The 20,635-nt window shown below is 46.4% G+C and overlaps 6 protein-coding genes across 9 annotated transcripts; 1 reads left to right on the top strand and 5 right to left on the bottom strand.

The window, feature by feature from the left end:
* Nucleotides 1-27: 27 nt before the first annotated feature.
* On the bottom strand, nucleotides 28-3,876 carry LOC135342546 (uncharacterized protein F13E9.13, mitochondrial-like). The gene is made up of 4 exons (XM_064539283.1): nucleotides 3,669-3,876; nucleotides 3,383-3,607; nucleotides 2,910-3,099; nucleotides 28-472 (listed from the first exon to the last, which is right to left on the bottom strand). Exons 1-4 carry the CDS (start codon nucleotides 3,754-3,756, stop codon nucleotides 133-135), a joined length of 843 nt encoding a protein of 280 aa, XP_064395353.1. The 5' UTR covers nucleotides 3,757-3,876; the 3' UTR covers nucleotides 28-132.
* On the bottom strand, nucleotides 480-2,873 carry LOC135342541 (E3 ubiquitin-protein ligase TRIM45-like). The gene has a single exon (XM_064539275.1). It carries the CDS (start codon nucleotides 2,367-2,369, stop codon nucleotides 771-773), a length of 1,599 nt encoding a protein of 532 aa, XP_064395345.1. The 5' UTR covers nucleotides 2,370-2,873; the 3' UTR covers nucleotides 480-770.
* On the bottom strand, nucleotides 3,850-5,409 carry LOC135342547 (ras-related protein Rab-22A-like). The gene is made up of 7 exons (XM_064539284.1): nucleotides 5,267-5,409; nucleotides 5,111-5,190; nucleotides 4,897-4,978; nucleotides 4,564-4,635; nucleotides 4,361-4,471; nucleotides 4,205-4,310; nucleotides 3,850-4,059 (listed from the first exon to the last, which is right to left on the bottom strand). Exons 1-7 carry the CDS (start codon nucleotides 5,348-5,350, stop codon nucleotides 3,959-3,961), a joined length of 636 nt encoding a protein of 211 aa, XP_064395354.1. The 5' UTR covers nucleotides 5,351-5,409; the 3' UTR covers nucleotides 3,850-3,958.
* LOC135342545 (mitochondrial amidoxime reducing component 2-like) lies at nucleotides 5,365-6,961 on the top strand. 3 transcript variants are annotated; one of them, XM_064539279.1, is made up of 3 exons: nucleotides 5,365-5,499; nucleotides 5,782-6,477; nucleotides 6,625-6,961. In XM_064539279.1, exons 1-3 carry the CDS (start codon nucleotides 5,365-5,367, stop codon nucleotides 6,817-6,819), a joined length of 1,026 nt encoding a protein of 341 aa, XP_064395349.1. In that variant the 3' UTR covers nucleotides 6,820-6,961. The 3 variants fall into 3 exon arrangements, with proteins under 3 accessions (XP_064395349.1, XP_064395350.1, XP_064395352.1); XM_064539280.1 differs by having other exon boundaries at nucleotides 5,366-5,499; nucleotides 5,777-6,477; XM_064539282.1 differs by having other exon boundaries at nucleotides 5,381-5,522; nucleotides 5,777-6,477.
* On the bottom strand, nucleotides 6,872-7,877 carry LOC135342550 (trafficking protein particle complex subunit 2-like protein). Of its 2 annotated transcripts, none has more exons than XM_064539287.1 (6): nucleotides 7,722-7,877; nucleotides 7,569-7,668; nucleotides 7,348-7,432; nucleotides 7,209-7,296; nucleotides 7,082-7,161; nucleotides 6,872-7,013 (listed from the first exon to the last, which is right to left on the bottom strand). In XM_064539287.1, exons 1-6 carry the CDS (start codon nucleotides 7,755-7,757, stop codon nucleotides 6,962-6,964), a joined length of 441 nt encoding a protein of 146 aa, XP_064395357.1. In that variant the 5' UTR covers nucleotides 7,758-7,877; the 3' UTR covers nucleotides 6,872-6,961. The 2 variants fall into 2 exon arrangements, with proteins under 2 accessions (XP_064395357.1, XP_064395358.1); XM_064539288.1 differs by having other exon boundaries at nucleotides 7,569-7,608; nucleotides 7,722-7,869.
* Nucleotides 7,878-7,957: 80 nt separating this feature from the next.
* On the bottom strand, nucleotides 7,958-20,627 carry LOC135342540 (importin-4-like). The gene is made up of 33 exons (XM_064539274.1): nucleotides 20,471-20,627; nucleotides 20,191-20,277; nucleotides 20,056-20,135; nucleotides 19,966-20,007; nucleotides 19,772-19,907; nucleotides 19,675-19,722; nucleotides 18,774-18,868; nucleotides 18,683-18,725; nucleotides 18,569-18,634; nucleotides 18,333-18,518; nucleotides 17,866-18,045; nucleotides 17,518-17,627; nucleotides 17,254-17,288; nucleotides 17,128-17,201; nucleotides 16,872-17,081; nucleotides 16,680-16,725; nucleotides 16,529-16,587; nucleotides 16,422-16,479; nucleotides 16,285-16,364; nucleotides 16,197-16,237; nucleotides 14,317-14,428; nucleotides 14,162-14,262; nucleotides 13,895-13,972; nucleotides 13,784-13,841; nucleotides 13,431-13,733; nucleotides 13,039-13,209; nucleotides 12,937-12,984; nucleotides 12,719-12,873; nucleotides 11,998-12,139; nucleotides 11,785-11,889; nucleotides 11,510-11,582; nucleotides 10,912-11,355; nucleotides 7,958-10,785 (listed from the first exon to the last, which is right to left on the bottom strand). Exons 1-32 carry the CDS (start codon nucleotides 20,540-20,542, stop codon nucleotides 11,228-11,230), a joined length of 3,222 nt encoding a protein of 1,073 aa, XP_064395344.1. The 5' UTR covers nucleotides 20,543-20,627; the 3' UTR covers nucleotides 7,958-10,785; nucleotides 10,912-11,227.
* Between the last annotated feature and the right edge of the window lie 8 nt (nucleotides 20,628-20,635).

Here is a 20,635-nt window from a genome sequence, read left to right as displayed (position 1 = left end):
CATTACAGCCTATCAAACACTCATGTATAACATTACTAAGAATGATAGGAGGGATGTTGCATGTGACACATACAGTCCATCAACAGAAACACTATGAATGAGTCAGTTATGTCAGTAATGGTGCTAATAAGGTTAGGGCAATAGTTCGTGTTTCCTTCTCAGGAACTTCCTTACTCGTTCAACATCAATGGCATTACTCCACAGTCCCCCCTCCTTGAACTCTGACCCCACAATCAGTCCGTTCACACGACACATGTATTTGTCCAGATTCTCTACAGTGACCCCTGACCCTACGAGTATAGGTAGCCCGCCATTGACCTCTGACCCTAGGGAAGTGCGTACAGTGTCTAGTTCACAAGTGTTGGCAGGTTGTGCAGTAGATGCTCCAGTGACTATCACACCATCAGCAGCAAAGAATCGAGCAGCTTGAGCCGTCTCTCCAATACTCAGGTCACCAGTCACAGAATGAGAACTGGGAAATAAGAATCCATTGCTCTTATGTACACAAACACTTCAGAACAGAATAAACCACCCCCCCACACACATGCATCCACATTTGCACTAAGTACACATTAGTAGGTAGGAATTCCGTTCACACAAACACATCAACATGCAGTCATACAATCATATAAAGTACACACACAGAAACACTAATTCAAAGCAAGTTCAAAAGGAAAAGGATTGTAAGAGTTCCTGAGATGAGATAACAGAAAGCCGTGTGTACAGTACAGTTAGGGTTAGAGTTAGTTAGTTGCACAGCATGTTATTACCTATGGAGTATTAGCAGCTAGGACAAGTTCAAAAGGAAAACTACCAACACGCACTAAATAAGAAAATGTATGCTTTTCTTCTAGAACTGAATTGTCTGTATTATAATTCCATATAATATCCATCGTGTAAGAGTGAGTTCTCCTTGAGTTACTGGGAACAATAGCTAGTTTATCAATTCTTCCAACTTTGTGATCACCAGTGTTATCTTCAGTCAGAGGTCGCACAATGTCACCCTCTGTCAAACTGCCTTCAATATTAATGTGCTTAGAAAGCCTAGACTGTGACGTTGGAACACACAACCATTCATCAAACAGCTTTACCTTCAAATAATGGCATCCAATGTAGCACGGAGTGAACTCTAACCTCCAGGTGTTATTGTCCACGACTGTGACCTTCACTGAAAGCTCTCGACGATGGCTACTATACTCCACTCTGAACTCTGGCTTTGGAGGAGGCACCACTGGAATAGCTACTTGTACTACCTTCTGCTTTCTGAGGATAGAGTTAGTCCAACCAGTCACCTCTATTCTGGATGAGTTGAATTCAGATACCAGCTCTTTAGACTTGAGCACGGATTCGAGATTGTTGACACTCATAAACAGCGGTACGGTTGCTGGCACTTCAGTACAGGTCACTTTAACCCCTGACAACACACTAGTGGCCTTAGCAACCATTGCTATTCTGGCAGCAGGTTCGCTACATGAAAGGGTTTTCTGTGCGAACTGCATACAAGACTTGAGCGTAGTTAGTTCATCAGTAATGGTCTGTTTTTGTTCAGTACTTTTCTTCAAGCTGATTAGTTGTTGGTTGACTTGTGCGTGTGCGTTGACTCTCAGCTGCTCTATAGCTAACAAGCACTTGTCTGCCATTTCATTGATAGCTTGTTTCAATTTAACTGGATTTTCTTCCATTGTTTCTTGAGCGGTGTTGATTTCCTCAATCCTTTGAGCTCTTTTGGATACAGCTTTGTCAATATTTTGGATAAGATCATCCAGTTTGTGTTCAAAGGATGTCAGTGTGTGTGCAGTGAGGGTGTGGAGTGTGTGCCTGGAGTGACGAGTAATACAGTCAGTACAGATGAGCAGACTACAAGTAGAGCAGTACATGCTCACTAGTAGGGACGAGTGAGATGAGCACAATATAGGCTCTGGCTTAGGCTTGATGGTAGCTAGGTCTTTGACATCAATCAACTTGTGTTTGGCTAAAGTTTTCATTCGCTTGTGAGCTTGTACACAGAAGGAGCAGAGAAAATCATCGCAGTCAATACAGAAACAGAGGCAATCACGACCATCAGGACACCCCCCACACACAGAGCGCCTCTCATCCAACCCAGCACGCCAGGCCAACGTCTGTACCTCCCATAGCATAGTGTAGTCAGTCAGCAAAGATGAAGGGCCATTCGTAATAGTGTGATTAGTTCGACACTCTGGACAGCAGATATTAGCTCCAGGATTTGTGTTGGCTTCCTCCATCTTAACCAGACAGTGGAGACAGAACGTGTGTCCACATGGCAACAGCTTTGGGTGCTTATACTGCTCTAAACAGATGTGACACGTAGTATCAGCTACTTCACTGCTAACAGGTTCTTTGCTCGCCATGTTGTCTAAAGAATGGAGACACACCCATCACCTCATCACATCATCACTAATATAAACTAGCCGTGAATAATTAATTATTGAATTGGCAAACAATGGCGTAGAGGGGTTGCATGGAGGTACAGAGGTACGGGGGACATCATTCTTATGCTCCAAATAAAGATTGCAAGAACTTTAAATGGAATACTAGCAAAGTTTTCCCACTGTAAAATAATGCAATACACAGGAGGAGGGTGATCAAATGCTCCCACACCTATTATAACAACCAATCCCAGTGAATATCATGTACCAACTAGTTCCCCAAGAGCTAACTATTGGGCATTGATAATAATAATAATATTGACCTGTCAAATGATGTTATTATTTAGCGATTGATTTTGTGTATAATTTCCAAATGACTTTGACAGCTACCTATGGAATGTTCTGTGCACTTCTCACTATTTCCACATCTCTACAGAATACAACTACTGCACAGGCTACTGATATTGAAGGACTCAATATAATGGCCCCTCTAGTAGCTAGCCACTCACTACACTAGCTTACCAGTGTTTCTTCTTGATATCAGCTAGCACCATGATCTCCTCAGCTCCTATAGTTCTGCGATATCTGAGCAGTTCCCCTGCACAAGCGTCCATCCAACCTTCATCAGCCACGTGGGAGTAGACAAAGCATTCTGCACGAATGAAGCTCCCACCACTGGCTAGGGCCACTGACAAGGCCTCCTTGTTGCAACCTGTGTATTGTATAGTGTATGGGGGGGGGGGGGACCATTGTGACATAATGGTTCATGTGTGGGGGGGGGGGTATACATACATAGAGGTGATAGCTCCCGTTCAGATGGTATGCTGAAATCCCAAATTTGGAACGGCCTTATTTTCTAAGCTCATGGTCTTTTGTCCTTTTGTCAAAAAATAGAAAGGCCTCTCTCTAAACACAAGGTCTCGTAAGACCATACAAATGCCAACTTCTAAAAATGGACCAAAGTTATGACCGGATGCTCTTATCGCTAGGGTTACCTGCCAGTATTTGCACTCCTAGTGGTAGTTGAGGTACGGCCGCTCTCACTTCACATGCCACCCTCGTCATGGCGGCAGTGACCTCTGACCCCACACCCCTTAGGTACGGAGTGTCGTGCATATTCTCTACAAGTAAAGCATCCAATCCAGTGTCTCGATATATCCTCGCTTCCTCTACTGCTCTCCTCACTATCTCCATCATGGGCAGACAGTTGTGGGGGGTCCCTACACGGGGGGGGGGGGGGGGGGGCTTAGCGCATGCGCAGTAGGTACCAGTATGGCTTACCTGGTAGAGCTTGCACATGGATCATTCCTATTATCACTGGCTGCAAGGTTCCAAACACACTCGCCCATTTCTTGCACACAGTGGCCATCCCGTACACCTCAGCGCGCGCAGATATAGTAGCCAGCTATAGAGTATAACTATTAGTAGCAGTTCCTCTGGAAAGGGTCTTCATTCACAGAGATGTGTATCATGTTATTGTTATTCCAACCACAAAATATGCACAACAACTTCTACTGTGAAGAGATTGTATAACGGATAACATAAACAGAAGTAAAAAAAACTCTATTTTATTAGCAAGTGCAATTGTTCTCTTTCTTTTGAGAAGATCGAGAGAGTTTTAAAGTGCTAGATTTGTTCTCCAGTGCAATCTTATCCAGCGGCAGACTCTCAGCTACACAGTGTGTGTGTGTGGTGGGCAGTGAGTGTGTGTGGTGGGCGGTGAGAGTGTGTGTGTGTGTGTGTGTGTGTGTGTGTGATGAGTGGGTGGGTGTGTGGGGAGTAAGGTATGCAGAGTATACTATTAAAGTCCAATTTACCAATTTCCTTGAACAGTTCTTGTACGTTATGACCATCTTTAGCACTCGTCTCCATAAAAATAGCATTTGCATTCTTAGCAAACGTCTCTCCAGTTGCTGTGGACACCTACACACACATATATCACACACACGCCCACTCTCACAGCATTGGCTTACTTGTCGTGATGACTCTAGATCCAACTTGTTCCCTGCTATAGCCAGGACCAGGTTCTGAGGTCCCAACTGCCTCAGCTCAGTAATCCATGTCTGCATCTCATTGAAGCTCCTCTGTGTGTGTGTGTGTGGGCGTACAGTGTATAGTGTGTGTGTGTGGGGGGGGCACACTGGCCACCACCATCTCGTGCAGGAGGGGCTCTTACCTCACTAGTGATGTCATACACTACAATAGCTGCTGATGATCCTCTGTAGTACATCGGAGCAAGCCCTCGATACTGTGTGTGTGTGGGTGTGTGTGTGTGTGTGGGGGGTGGGTGGGTGTGGGGTGTGTGTGTGTGTGTGGGGGGGGGGTGAGTAGCGTGTGTGTGTGTGTGTGGGGGGGGGGGGAGGTGTTATTAGCTGTGGGAGGTCACTTGTTGACAGACTCTACTAAAACAAAGAGTGTTATGACAAAACATACTTACTCCCCATAAACAAACCATCCTGAGAGGCTAAAGCCACCAGCATCTAAACTAGTGGCCCAGGTTATGAGTCACCTTCTCTTGTCCTGCAGTGTCCCATATCTGGAAGAGGATAGAGTTGTCATCCACACGCACTGTCTTGGTAGTGAAGGCAGCTCTGGTGTACGTGTGTGTGTGGGGGGGGTGGAACACAATGTCACAGCTCAATCCAACCATGACTAGTTTCTTTATAGGAGGCTAGCTAGTAACTATATAATGCTAGACTATGTGATAGCATGTATGAACTTACCCTACAGTTAAACTTTCATGTTCAGAGAATAGATCTGATACAAATCTGTTAACAATGCAGGTCTTGCCAACACCACTTTCCTACACAATGAATGGATGATCTAATGGGGTACTAGATAGTGCTTAGTACTGAGCACACACACACACAGGCACTCACCCCGAGGAGACAAAGCTTGACTTCGTGAAGGGCCATTCTGACACTTTCTTCCCTAAAGCTGTAGCTCAAAGGCTGATATTGCATACTAATTAGCGGAGATGGGCGTAGCTAACACCACCTTGTACCCTGGCCGTGTAAACTGTAAACACACTCGAGCTCTAGTACAGTACAGTCACAGACACAGGCCGGCTGCACTCAAGACAAGTACTGTATATAGTGGACCCAGAGAGACGGTGAGCTGTGAGACTAGGTCCTTGTGAGTCAACACTGTAGCTAGCTAGCTCTGGGTAGCAATATTCACTTGATATGAACACACACAATCCTGTACTGCCAATGTAGTGCTAAGTAACTCTATCTGGTAACAAATAATGAGTAATCATTAACTAACCTAGTACCTTCAGCTTGTACTAATTAGCGTGTGTGTGCGTGTGTACAATGGAACAATGCTTTCACTTGTAATCACTGTACCCACAAAATCATCATTGTAATACTTTCATGCACGTGCATTAGGACAGCCGGCCATGACGACTGCTACTGTGACAGGGCTCAACATCCATCCCATCAAGTCTTGTAGATCTTTATCAGTGGATCGTATCAGCCTGGACCAATATGGTGTAGCGGATGATAGACGGCTAATGGTGGTGGACTCTAGTGGTCGCTTTGTCTCACAACGCAAGTTCCCCATCCTAGCCACAGTAACTGCCTGCTATGTATCAGAGGGAGACGATGGGAGAGTGTTGACAGTCAGTGCACCCTCTGCTAGCTCTGAGCTCAGACTAACACCAGTGATGGTTGGACCTCGTGTACCGTGCACTGTCTGGGGCACTAATGTACAGTTGGTGGATCAAGGGGACGAGGCTGCAACATGGTTCAGCAATCTGATTGGACTGAGTGGCTTATACCGATTGGTTGGTTGTGGCAAGTGTGACGGTGGCTATGATAGACGAGTGGATAATCTCCCCTCTAGTCTAAAGCATCGGCTTCCTCCCATGAGTGTGAGTCTGGCTGATGCTGCTCCAGTCTCCATAGTGTCCCAGGAATCACTAGAGGACCTCAACACACGCATGAGGTCACTATACGACACGGAGGTACCTCTCAACAGGTTCAGGATAAATATAGAGATAGAGGGAGTTAATGGAGCGTTTGAAGAGGACAAGTGGTTGCTAGTGAGAGTGGGGGAGGTGCCATTCCTAGCATACGCCAATGCTGAGGTGAGGGTGTGTGTGTGTGCACTGCCTTAGGGCTTTACATGTCTCTTATTAGTGTGGCTTCATTAGTTGGTCACTTTGTTGTATAATATAAGTGCATTAGAAGTGATATTGTGGTGACCGTGTTTACACACACACACACACATATAGCGCTGCAAGATGACGGGTATCGACCAATTGAGTGGCAGTGTGGATAAAGTGGGACCACTAGAAGTGTTGAGGAGTTACAGAGCTCCTGGGGGTCCCGCCCACGCAATGTTCGGCCAGTTCATGGTACCCCTCCAATCAGGGGGCACCGTTCACCTCGGGGATAAGATCACTGTACTAGAGAGAAAGAAACACTAACTCTAATGATGCTACTAGCCATATCATTCCTATCCTGTACACCATTTGTACACTGCAATAAGCAATAACATTATTTTTATTATTAAAAACACAATAATGACAACATTAATATTAAATGTACACAAACAATTAATAATACTTGCTAGGGAGTTTTGCTAGTTTGAAACAGTCCACTGACAACTCTGTCAAATACCCTGGAGAATGAGGGAGAGGGAGGGAGGGCAGTTAATGTGGTACCATAATACAGAATGATGGAGCTTACTTTGAGTTGATCTTAGTGCCTGGTGTGTAGAAGGGGTTAGAGAGCATGTCAGTGTAGGCCACGTGGAGACTCTTGAACAGCTACAGAGGAGAGCTAGGGTCAAGTTTTGACGTGTGTAATAACTCACTGCTTTGATCTGTATGTCTCTGGACTGACTTGTAGTGTTCTCAGTGACTATGATGAGCTTGACACGTGTGTTGGTGGCATAACCATAGCTGCATGTGGGAGGAGGGGGTCAATTATGGCACCTCACCAAGAAAGGGTACATTTTATATTGCTCTGATGGGTAGAGAAGGCCGAGGTAATGTTCCCGAGGGTCGTTGGAGCTCTTGGATGACGTGAGAGCAGAAACTGTGTGTGTGGGTGTGTGGTTAGGTTGGGGCAGTGAGTGTGTGTGTGGGTGGGGCAGTGAGTGTGTGTGGGTGGGTATATAGGGGCAGTGAGTGGGTGGGGACAGTGAGTGTGTGTGTGGGGGTGTATCACTTACTTTTCTCTTCCACAACATCAATGGAAGCGTGTACGAGATACTGGAAATGGAGATCAGTCTCATTAGCTGGTGTTACTGTACGCAAGTAGAGGGGAACATTCTAGAGTGTGTGTGGTGTGTGGTGTGTGTGTGGTGTGTGTGGAGTGTGCGCACCTGTTTAGAGATGATAGCTACACACAGCACAGCCATTCTTCTATTAGCATGTTCACTGGGGAGAGCAGCGTAGCTAGCTATTCGCGATCGTATTCACTGTAGCAGATATTAGCAATAGGTAAAGATCGTCCATGTATACAGCACTGTCACCCTATTTATACGAATAATTATCTGGAAACAGGTAAAGGTCATGCCATTCAGCCCCTTCATGACTTCACTTAAAGTTATAACGATCATTTCACTTAAAAACCTTTGCATGATAATGGTACAGAAAATTAGCAATTATTTTTGATGACCCTGTAATACATTAATCACAAAATAAAAATAATCACAAAACCAGGTGTTATAAAAACTCCACCATCAATTAAAATGACAAATGTTTATTTCTTCAAGTCTTGACTTCCAGATACAACACATGTGGGGGAGGGAGTGATGTGTGACAACAACGTACTGATAGTAGCGGAGCAAAACATCTCCCCCCAAGCCATAGCTCCTGCAAGCTGTCATGAAATATGTACCATAAAAGTTAAATAAGCTCTTACCTGCCGAGGGGACCACACACTGTCCTTACCTGCCATGGGGTCACACACTGTCCTTACCTGCCATGGGGTCACACACTGTCCTTACCTGTCGAGGGGACCACACTGTCCTTACCTATTGCTATATGCAATACACATTATCAGATAGTTGCGGAGGAGGGAACCAGTACCCTCCCTGTGTAGTGAGACCAGTAGCTCCTGCAAGCCATCATGATATTCACAAAGGTTAAGCTCACCTGCATAGGGAGGGACACACACACAAACATTACTTATAGATGCTCACCTGCATATAGGGAGGGACACACACACAAACGTTACTTATAGATGCTCACCTGCATATAGGGAGGGACACACACACAAACGTTACTTATAGATGCTCACCTGCATAGGGAGGGACACACACACAAACGTTACTTATAGATGCTCACCTGCATATAGGGAGGGACACACACAAATGTTACTTATAGATGCTCACCTGCATAGGGAGGGACACACACACAAACGTTACTTATAGATGGCTAGATTGTTGTTTTCTCGAGGCACAGTAGCTATGGAGAGAAAAGAATATAAAATGTGCTACGTCAGTGGATATTAATATTAGTCAGTACACAAGTTTTGCTGTGGAAAACATGACAAAGAGTTGGCAAATATTGTTAACAACAGCCATGCACAGATTGTGTGGGTGTGGAAACTTAAACCTAGTAACGAATATTCAGCAGTGTCAACAAACACCACAGCATGAACAATCCTGCCCAAGGGACGATGATGAGACAACAACCAGACCAACCACAATAACTCAATCCAATCACAATACCAGACAAATAACAAACACGGCACACCACCAAACCAAGCGTGCAGAGAAGACATTTCCACAACCACTTACATATTTTCAGACAACACCACATAAATTTACCAATTCCTTAACAGCAATTAGCAAGGGGCCACCTCCAACCCTACCATGCAAGGGCTTGTACAATACTGTGACTACTGGTTAAGGATAGTTCAACAGAGGATTGAGCTGAGAGCAGTAGGTTGCAGGGAAGTACCGTCTGCCTGTCCAAACCAGCCAGTGGATTGACGGGTACAACAGTTAGTGTGCTAACCGTGTACCAAGCAATCGCTTCAACCCCTCTTGACTGACCGGAGTCCTCACACCCCCTCCAAGGAGGGCGGCCGCCGTGCTGTTTTCACCAAAGCTGATACTCACAACAGATGCTCGTCCGTTCAGTACACTACAGGTCCACGACACTGACGTCAACCCACTGGCTGAGTTCAGATTAGATAGAAGACACTTTCCTGCAACCTGCTGTTCCTCAGCTCAATCCTCTGTTGAACTATCCTCAATCAGTAGTCACAGTATTGTACAAACCCATGCAGTAACTAAGGGAACACCACCACCAGTAGTTTCCTTGCCCAAGGGACTAATACAATAAGGGCATAATAAACTAAAGGGACCCTGTGACTGTGAGTACCATTAACTGAGCACAGAAGTAATCAACCAGAATGTGTGGGATGGTTCAACAACAGTAGACTCACAGAGACAACACCTCCTTGCTTTTGAAGCCCTTGTCGACTCCAGTTGCAACAAGCCTGGCATGCAAGGCTTGCACAAGTGCTCAAGACTACTTTTCACTAATCCAGTCAAAGGCTAAAGTTCCCTTGGCACACCTAGAGTTTAGTTAAAGCCTAAACTTACCAATTCCATGTGCAGTAGGCACAGAGTTAAGATCCTAAAAAAGCCGTCATAACAGATTAGCATAAGCCAAGAAGCAGCAGTTGTTTAACTATAATTATTATAGCTAGCTATTTTCTAATGATCCTAGCTAACTAACTATTGGAACTGATAACGAGATCTCAACACTCCCTATTATGGCAGGATATGCTCCCGGAGGAACATACCCTGTGCTGCTTTCCCATTAGGCAGGTACTAACAGCAGAGTGCTCCCTCCGGTAGACTGGAGTGCCATGAGTAATCCATCGTTGCACCCCGAAGGCTGGTTCAACAACGGTTCCAAAAACAAGAAGATGCTGTCCTGCAACCCGACTGTTGAAGAACCTTCCACACACATTCTGATTGGTTACTCCAGTGCTACGCCCCCCCCCCCCCAAAGGGTTTAAGACCATGCAGAGTAATAGACTCTTAGCCATGCGTATACTCACGTAAGGCGAGGCCCTAACTATTTATCTACAAGCTAGCGCAGTGCTGGCAAGCATGTTACTATTAATAGCTGCATGGCCTACACACAATCACAGTCACAAAAGAGGCCACAGTAAACCAACAATTATATTAATCAAACATCAACAGCAGATTCAAAGTCAACAAGTCTCAACAAAACAACCTATATGAAAGCCGTTAGTCACTTTAAAACACACTGAAATGGTTGTCTATTCTCTTGCAAGGATGGTTACCTGGTATTCCAATGTGAGGCCCGAACACGTACATCACGTGGATGATCTGTTCTTCTGCAACATTCGATCTGTGTACAGTCTAGTCCTCTACTGAATGCAATCGCTGCATCAAAATTCTGAGGAACAAATTAAGATTCAGTAAGCACAGGATTTAATATACAATTGCAACAATAACTGTTACCCAACAATACAAGACAAACTACACTAGCAGAAATGATCAGCAAGAGAGCTGAAGAACTCACCATCTTCTATAGCCTTCACCAACAAATCCACGAGGGCAACTGCTGGTGCGATGGCTTAGCAACCAATCAGAATAGAGTATTGGCCACTGCATAGAGATTTGAGCTGCGCATGCGCATTACTGCAACCACTATAATACATGTAGTACTAGCGCGCGGTGGCCACAGACCCACCCAGTTTACACATTGTATGGGAAACTTTCCCTGCGGATAATGAACTCTTGTTATCACCAGACAGAGTGGCACTTCAGACAACACACACACCATATAAACAAGAGCACAAGAATAATGATTGCATGTACATCACGTGTGTAGGGAATCATGAGTTGATAATGTTAGTTAGTATTGTCAGTTGTTCCTGTGATAGTGCAGTACTAGCAGCATTCACTTCAGCAGGACACTCTCTGTTGAGTGCACACACTAGTGACATCAGCTCACCTCTCAGCCCTGGGGGGGGGGGGCAGTGTGCTGGGCATACATGTAGTGAAGGGTGCTGCAAATGTCAGCTGTGTACTAATTAATATAGGCTACAATAGTCCATAATGGCTACATATTACTTAGCTCACATAATTAGGCCCTAGAGCCACAGAGAGTGACTCACCTTTAGGGAGCTGTGAGGTTGGAGTGAGGTCATGTGCCAGCACCTTGAGGACAGTGGAGAGGTGACTCATCACCTTGAGAGTACACAATGAGATATGTAATGCATGGACAATCTACTAGCACCACTAGCTTATAGAGATCTCAAAGATCACTACCAAATGGCTGAATCCTAAACACTACAACAAGCTATAATTATATTAATCACAGAGCTTGTAGCGCACCATTGGAAAGGGGGCTGGACTCTGACAGATACACAATAAGTGAGAGGTGGCTTACAGCAGTGTTCCTGTTGGAGAGCAAGTGTTGGAGACAGCTATAGACAGTAGTAGCTTCCTCCATATCTTCCACCAGTGGCAGGGAGGCCATGAGCACTGGAAGCACCTACACACACACACACACACACACACACACACACACACACACACACACACACACACACACACAGGGCAGTTACTAGCAGCCCTGGGAGTCTGAGGGGAGAGTCATCACCTGATCTAGAGGGACACTGTCTTGGTGGGCAAGGATCATTCTACACACTGCCCCACACACGTTGTCAAGGATACGACGAGACTTGGCACTCTTACGTGCGTGAGCCACACTGAACAGATGACTCAGCACTTCTGGATATTTACTGCAGGCAGAGGGGTACATTGGGTACATGGCTATAAAGCAGGCAGAGGGGGGGGGGGACATTGGGTACATGGCTATAAAGCAGGCAGAGGGGTACATTGGGTACATGGCTATAAAGCAGGCAGAGGGGGGGGGCATTGGGTACATGGCTATAAAGCAGGCAGAGGGGGGGGGGCATTGGGTACATGGCTATAAAGCAGGCAGAGGGGGGGGGGGGCATTGGGTACATGGCTATAAAGCAGGCAGGGGGGGGGGACATTGGGTACGGCTATAAAGCAGGCAGAGGGGGGGGGCATTGGGTACATGGCTATAACGCAGGCAGAGGGGGGGGGCATTGGGTACATGGCTATAAAGCAGGCAGGGGGGGGCATTGGGTACATGGCTATAAAGCAGGCAGAGGGGGGGGGGGGCATTGGGTACATGCTTATTTATAGTAATCTCAGTACATGTATGTCTTGTACATATGTGCTAATGAATCATAAATCAAGTAGTTATGAGCAGCTATTTAATCACTTGTAGCCACACTTCAAATTGAAAGGTTTGGGACCAAAAGCACACCACTACCTACGAGGCTTCATACCTGGTCATGTCAGGCCCACCATTGGCTGCTAATAGCCCCAGACCATACACTGAGTTACTGCACACCTCTTCTGCACGAGCATCACCACTGTACTCCACAAATGTTGGATAGAGGCTAGTCACATGACAAGCATGAGATCCTAGACCTTCTATAATCTGCAGTGACAAAGATTAAACCAACACACACACAAGCTGCAACCTTTGGTGCACATGCAATACCTCAGCCAGTGTTCCAACAGCAAAGGATTGGTCTCCACTAGAGCCACTCTATATGGGGGAGGATGATACAAGCATCCACTGAGTTACTCTGCATGTACTCACAAGCTTGGTGAGTAGTTGAGGTAGTACCTCAGGTAGGTGTATCAGGAAGACCCCACCCCCCACAGCTCCAGCTAGGGGGCCTAACACAGACCCCCCACACTCAACTAACACACTGTCATACTCTGAGAGGTCATCAAGGTCACCTCCATCCTCCTCCTCCTGACACTGCGCCTGCACGGGGTCAGAGGTCAACACAGTACTAACAGCCAGAGCGACACAACATTATAATAATAAAAATGTCACACAAAACTAAGTCAATGTTAAAGAAAAATGTCGTATATTTAAAGTGTTGCCTTAAATATAGGAATAAACACGTCACATGAGCCCACGCCCACACACATAGGTTGTGCCCGCCCTCTGTCTGCATGTACATGCAAGCAGTACGTGGTTACCTTATTATTGAATATATCCTGTAGAGACACTAGGAGACTGGACAATGGTTTCTGCGTGAGGGGGAACGGACTATTCCCCTTCAAGCTCTTCAATAAGTCCTCCAGTGTCTCCAGGGTTGCTATGACAACAGAGCGATCACAGTCTGTACGCACAGTCGCAGCAAAACTGAGAAATGTTGAGTTGAGTAAATACTCTATACTCTCACGACTCTCTGTATCCATGGCAACCACACACTTGTACCACACTTTACACAGTCGACCTTGCGCCCAAATAGCAGCTTTACGTATACCCTCCACCGAGTTCTGAGTGGGTAGGGGTCACATGGCACACACACACACACTCGCCCACACACCTCTGTGAGGATGGATATTTCCTTGAAGCAATCGTCAATGTATGGTAGAAACTGGCTCCTATGAAGCAGAGGTCAAGGGTACAGAGGTCATAGTTCAAGGTTCATACTCACCCTACGTTCTCAGCTATTTCTCCTAGTGCATTGCAAGTGTCCTCCTTCTCCTCCATATAGGCGTTCTCAACCGAATACCTGCACACACACACACACAGGTAATGGTTACTTAGCGTAGCAAGAACTGGTTACATGTGTTGTAGCGGTGTCACTGGCTATTGCATTGCTGGTATAAGGAGAGTCACATGATGACATAATTATACAGTTACTACACCCCCACACACCCCCACACACACCCACCCCACACTCCCACACAGTATGTCCTACCCTTCAATGCCTTCATCTGAGTCTATCCCTGCCTCCATGTCCGCCTTTTCCCCTTCCTCATCAAAACCAAGCAACGAGACATCAAACGAATCGTAGTGGATCTGACCAATCAGAGGAGCAGTATAATATAGGTGATATAGTGACATACAGCGAACCTTGACCCCCTCCTGGGAGGTAAGTGATTCCATCATCCTCTCCACAATGGTTGGTAGGTGTGGTCCCAGCTCCTCTCCCAGCACACACGACAACGACGCTAACATCCCGTAACTGAGCAAAGGGGAGGGGCATGTGTGATACAATAGCATTCAACAAATAAGACGCTTTTAATTCTTTCCCTTGAGAAGCTTACTAGAGGTGGCTCTGAAACCTAGCGTTGAATATAACAGAGAACATCGCATCATTGAGTTAACTATGGTCATACAGATTGTAGTAAATGACTGTGATCTAGGAATGCGTCATATCCTAGATCGCATATATCATATCCTAGGCGAGGATATCACTATCTTTTGGCAGTACCGGTCTAAGCAGATGTCACGTGCCCTGTCACGCTAGAGGTTAGGGGTCACGTGACTGCGGTTAGACTGCGGTTAGGTTTTGGGGGAGTACTGAGAGAGGGGCCCCTGCGATTAGCATTAAGCACGTAAGTGTTGGGGGCCCTCATTCAGCCCCCCAACCGGTATATCAACATCGTCGGATGGAAAATAGAAAATATAGGTCTTAACCTCCGTGAATGGGGGGGGGGGGGGGGGGGGGTGGGTATGGGGGGTGATCAGTGCCAAAACCTCCAGTTCTTTTTATTTAGTACTAAAATTATTTGCATGGTGAAGTTTTACATACAAATGACACGCTCTCTCTTATTTGCATGGTGAAGTTCTACATACAAATGAAAGTTCTAAATACAAATTAATGAGAAGTTCTACATACAAATAACGCTGCATGGCAAATGATAAGCTTTGTTAGTTTTACAATGACACTCTCATACATATTTGCATTGACTTGAAACCACTCCCTTTTTCATCTAAGGAAGGGCTCGGATGAAAAAGGGAAGGTTGGAATACAATTAGAACAAACCACTAACTACATAATGTGTGGGTGTTTATATACTTGATGTCAAAAATGTATTTTATACTCGAGGCTATATAGCAACAGAAGTAGTACATGTGTGACCGGAGTTGATAGGACGCTAACATTGTGGGAGCGTGACATTCTTCACGCATGCCCCTAAGACAACTCTCAACATGAAGGAGGACACATTTAACATTATAATTATTGTTATAACTACGTGTTGGACACGCCCGCTCATGTGGCAATCCTTTTTGGTCACATAAGTGGGCGTGTCCAATAACGGAGTTTTAAAAGATAACTCTCTCCCCTGAGCCTTTTCTTAGGTGAAAAGGAGAATAGTTGCAAATTCACTATGCAAATGTGAGTATCATTTGCATGTCGAACTTCACCATACAAATGAGAGTATCATTTGTATGTCGAACTTCACCATGTAAATGAGAGTATCATTTGTATGTCGAACTTCACCATGTAAATGAGAGTATCATTTGTATGTCGAACTTCACCAGATGCAAATGAGAGTACTATCATTTGTATGTAGAACTTCACCATGCAAATAAGAGAGAGTGTGTCATTTGTATGTAGAACTTTACTATGCAAATGATTTTAGTACTAAATAAAAAGAGCTGGAGGTTTTGGCACTGATCACCCCCCATAGGTGGGAGGCATAAGATTTGAGCAGCCAATTTGTCTGTGGCTCGCTGACAGCGGCTGCACTTTAGCACGTGGAACCATGGATGCGCATGTGCGGTAGGCATGCATGTAACCAGAAGCCACACCTACGACTGTGTGATTCGAGGTAAGGCCGCGGTTAGTGTATTTCCCCGTTAACTACGTTTAACTACATTAAACTACATAGAGTGGGCTGTTCGTGGTTTGAGCAGATCATCTGAACGCGCTCCTTCTAAGCTACCAGAAAAAATTAGAAAACCCACCCACTCACAAGCTCCACCCTCCCACCACACCCACTCACACTGATCTCCTTGTGTCCGGGTCATCACTTTGCATCAGGTTCTGCAAGCAACTCATTAAATGGATAATAATGAGAGGAGCAATCTCACCATTCCCAGAGCAAGGTAATCCTGAGCCAGTGGGCGAAACATGTCCTCTCCTATCGTTCTAGCCAGCGTCCCCAGAGTATCTGTGAGGGTGTGTGTGTGAAGTGTGTGTGTGAAGTGTGTGTGTGAGATGTACCTACCGATGGCTTGGGCTTGCAGTACTGCATTGTCAGTGTTGTGTGGGAGAGCAATGAATCCCTACACAAGAGAGAGGTGATATTGACCATATTGGATAAGACATTGTTACCTTGAGTGTCTCCACTATTTTGGTGAAATAAGGTTGCAGCTTGTCTTCACATGCGTTTGCTGTGGAACCATACATGTCACATTATCCACACACCCACACACTGCACTGCGCACCACACACCCACACACACTACACTGCACACACACGATACCTGCTGCTCCAAAGGTGCTGGTAACCAGTTCTTGCACATGGATATCCTGCAGTAAATTAGTTCAGAATTATTTTTGTAACTATATGGAGTTCTGATGGTCCAAATGATTTTCTGAAAGCTTAGGAGTTTCTCACCCACTTAACCTCTACCAGTCACACACACACACACACACGCCCACCCACTCTCCCTTACCTTGGTGAGGGAGAGAGCCACGAACAGCTTCTCCATTAGCATGGGTAGGTAGGGATCAAGGCCAGCTCCTAGGTGCTCAATAAAGCTCTCCAAGGCATAGAATATCTTAGTGATGGATGATGACTGGAAGTGTGTATCTGATGCTATGGCAGTGTCTAGGAACTGGAACAACACTGGCATCAAGTCAGCACTGTACTCACTGATATCAGGCTAGGAGGGACAGCAATAATGAGGACACTAGGAACAGAGAGGTTACCTGTAGGTATTCAGCAAATTGGCCAATAGCAAACAACGCAGCATTCCTGACCACCTGACTCTCATCCCCCACACCTACACACATCACACACATCACACACACACACACACACGAGGACTAGCTCACCTTTATAGACCACCTCCAGTAGGGACTTCATGTGGCTGGTGGGAGGGAGAGGTGCACATGTAATCCTGAGAGTTGCTTATTGTGTCTAATCGTACATTATTATAATGGACATTCAAATTGGACAATCTGAACACAAATTACAGGCTCTCAAAGATTGCTATCAAAACGGCTGAATTCTAGACGCAAGGCTATAAAATTGTAAGAGATCAACTAATCACAGAGCTTGTATTTAGGATTTATAGAGATGGAGAGCAGAGTACTTACTGTTGGCGAATGTGATCAGAGCAGCCTTCAGTGATAACAGCAATGGCAATAAGAGCAGCTCCTCTCTGATGCTCCACTGAGCTAGCCACCCAAGGACCCAGTAACTGCATCTGGACACACATAACATGGCGTTCATCATTAGAGAGGCCATGTACCACACACACACACACACACACCCACACACACACACCCCCACCCCCACACACACACATACACCCACACCCACCCACCCACACACCCACACACCCACACACACACACACACACACACACACCCACCCACCCACACCCACACACACACACACACACACACACACACCCACACACACACAGAGGGGTTAGTGCTTACTAGTGGAGTGAAGAGCTTGTCTGGAGGGAGGTGGTTGGAGAGAGTGTCCAATACTGAAGCAGCAATGGTGGTAGGTGATGCGGACTCTGAACCCTCTTCCTCATCCTCATCAGAAGGCATGGCCATGATCCCTAACATACCACGGAGGATAGGAAGTAGGAGACCAGCCTTCAACAGTGCCTAGTGTGTGTGTGGGGGTGTGTGTTCAGTACGCCAGTGTGTGTGTGTGTGTGTGTTCAGCACGCCAGTGTGTGTGTGTGTTCAGTACGCCAGTGTGTGTGTGTGTGTGTGTGTTCAGTACGCCAGTGTGTGTATGTGTGTGTGTGTGTTCAGTACGCCAGTGTGTGTGTGTGTGTGTGTGTGTTCAGTACGCCAGTGTGTGTGTGTGTGTGTGTGTTCAGTACGCCAGTGTGTGTGTGTGTGTGTGTGTGTGTGTGTGTTCAGTACACCAGTACTACACTTTCCACCTTTTTCTTGAGTGATGCTAGCCAAGAGACAAAGGAGATGGCTCTGACACGTATGTTGTTGCCAAGGTTACAGTTAGCGGCCACCTCTAGACAGAACGTGATGAGCGAGGGCAGGTGGGGCACTACTATGGCTACGTCCGCTTCAATCAACTCATCAAATAACTCCATACCCTCGCATGCACGATCCTGGAGTGGGTGTGATTAAGGGGTGTGGTCTCACAATACAGTGTATGTACCTCATCAGTCTGCATAAGGGAGCTAACAGCCGTCATGATGTGAGGGATGAGGTTGCGAAACACCACCTGTGTGTGGAGATAAGAGGGGTGGGCTACAAGACCACACCCACTTACCATGTCATCAGAGCCAACATACGCTACCATGGCAGTGAGGGACCTACGTGTGCATGTGTGAGGAGGTGTAATATGTGGAGGGTGTGCTTACTTGAGAGTGTAGTAGGTGATGGTCGGGTCAGAAAGATCTTCAAGAGCAGAGGAGAAGATTTGGAATACATTAGGGAACTGTCCATCGACATGGTACTGTGTGTGTGTGGGTGGTGTGTGTGTGTGGGTGGTGTGTGGGTGTGTGTGTGTGTGTGTGTGGGGGGGTGGTGGTGTGTGGAATACATTAGGGAACTGTCCATCGACATGGTACTGTGTGTGTGTGGTGTGTGTGTGTGGGTGGTGTGTGGGTGTGTGTGTGTGTGTGTGTGTGGGGGGGGTGGTGGTGTGTGGAATACATTAGGGAACTGTCCATCGACATGGTACTGTGTGTGTATGGTGTGTGGGTGGTGTGTGTGTGTGTGGTGTGTGGGTGTGTGTGTGTGTGTGTGTGGGGGGGGTGGTGGTGTGTGGAATACATTAGGGAACTGTCCATCGACATGGTACTGTGTGTGTGTGTGTGGGTGGTGTGTGGGTGTGTGTGTGTGTGTGGGGGGGGGTGGTGGTGTGTGGAATACATTAGGGAACTGTCCATTGACATGGTACTGTGTGTGTGTGTGTGTGTGGGTGGTGTGTGTGTGTGTGGAATACATTAGGGAACTGTCCATCGACATGGTACTGTGTGTGTGTGGGGGGGATTAATGACATGGTACTGTGTGTGTGTGGGGGGGGGTGGTGGTGTGTGGAATACATTAGGGAACTGTCCATTGACATGGTACTGTGTGTGTGTGTGTGTGTGGGTGGTGTGTGGGTGTGTGTGTGTGGGGGGGGTGGTGGTGTGTGGAATACATTAGGGAACTGTCCATTGACATGGTACTGTGTGTGTGTGGGGGGGATTAATGACATGGTACTGTGTGTGTGGGGGGTGTTAATGACAGGGGCAGTCTCATTATCCACCCACTCACATAATGAGCTGCACAGTCCATGAGCTTGGAGAGTAGTAGCATCGCCAACTGTACAGAGAGTTCAGAGGTCAACACTAATGAGTTACATAGTGGTAACCTGTTTGTGTGCCAGCTGGCTGCTTGACCAGTGTCCCAGGATGAAGGTGTTGAGATCACTCCACTGAATATTGTCACAGAAATCTCTCTTCACTATCACTGCCACAAGATGAGCTATAGAATGGAGGACCAGTCGACTGTGTGTGTGTGTGTGTGGAGTGGGCATGTGTGTGAGGGGGCGGGCACACAACTCACATGGTCTCTTGAGAGAGAGTCTGTAGAAGTGTTGACTTTATCCTGTGCAGAATACGATGAGGTTACTATAGCAACAGTGCACACACTCACGTTAGCTTAACTTCCAGTGACAACTTCTTCCAAGTTTGTGTAACTTTTTTCCTGAGTAAGACTGCTGCATATTGGCGTACCTGAACGCCCACACACACACATTAGTCACACCATCACAGCATGATAGTAACGTACCTGTGGATTCTGTGATCCTAGCAGCACCTCACAGAGAGCTGTGACAATGACTGGGTCCTTGAACACTGACTGGAGCTCCTTGGTGGCCTACATCGATACATACACTATTTATACTTATAAACAGGAAACCACTGCGCAGGTTTTCTACAAAAATAAATAATAAGAGGGCGACACGACAAGGTCCATGGTGGCCTAGAAGCAGCCATCACCCAGTACACCGATATACTCCTTATACACACATGAAGCCCCCTAACAGTATATGATGTGTGCACATCTCTACCTGCTGAATGACAGCATTGTCAGGGACCAGCAGACGACCCAGTACCTCCTCCAGAACACTGGCAGCAGTCATTCTCTGGAGCAGCAATGGTTTTATACTTCAGCTTCAACCACGTGGAGACATAATAGAGGGGGCGTGTCAGCGGAGTTGGGGTGGGAGTTGCAA

Source organism: Halichondria panicea, chromosome 10 (assembly GCF_963675165.1).
Source record: "Halichondria panicea chromosome 10, odHalPani1.1, whole genome shotgun sequence".
NCBI classification, from domain to species: domain Eukaryota; kingdom Metazoa; phylum Porifera; class Demospongiae; order Suberitida; family Halichondriidae; genus Halichondria; species Halichondria panicea.
Note: the sequence above shows the minus strand (reverse complement) of the source record. Positions and strands in the feature narration are given on the sequence as shown.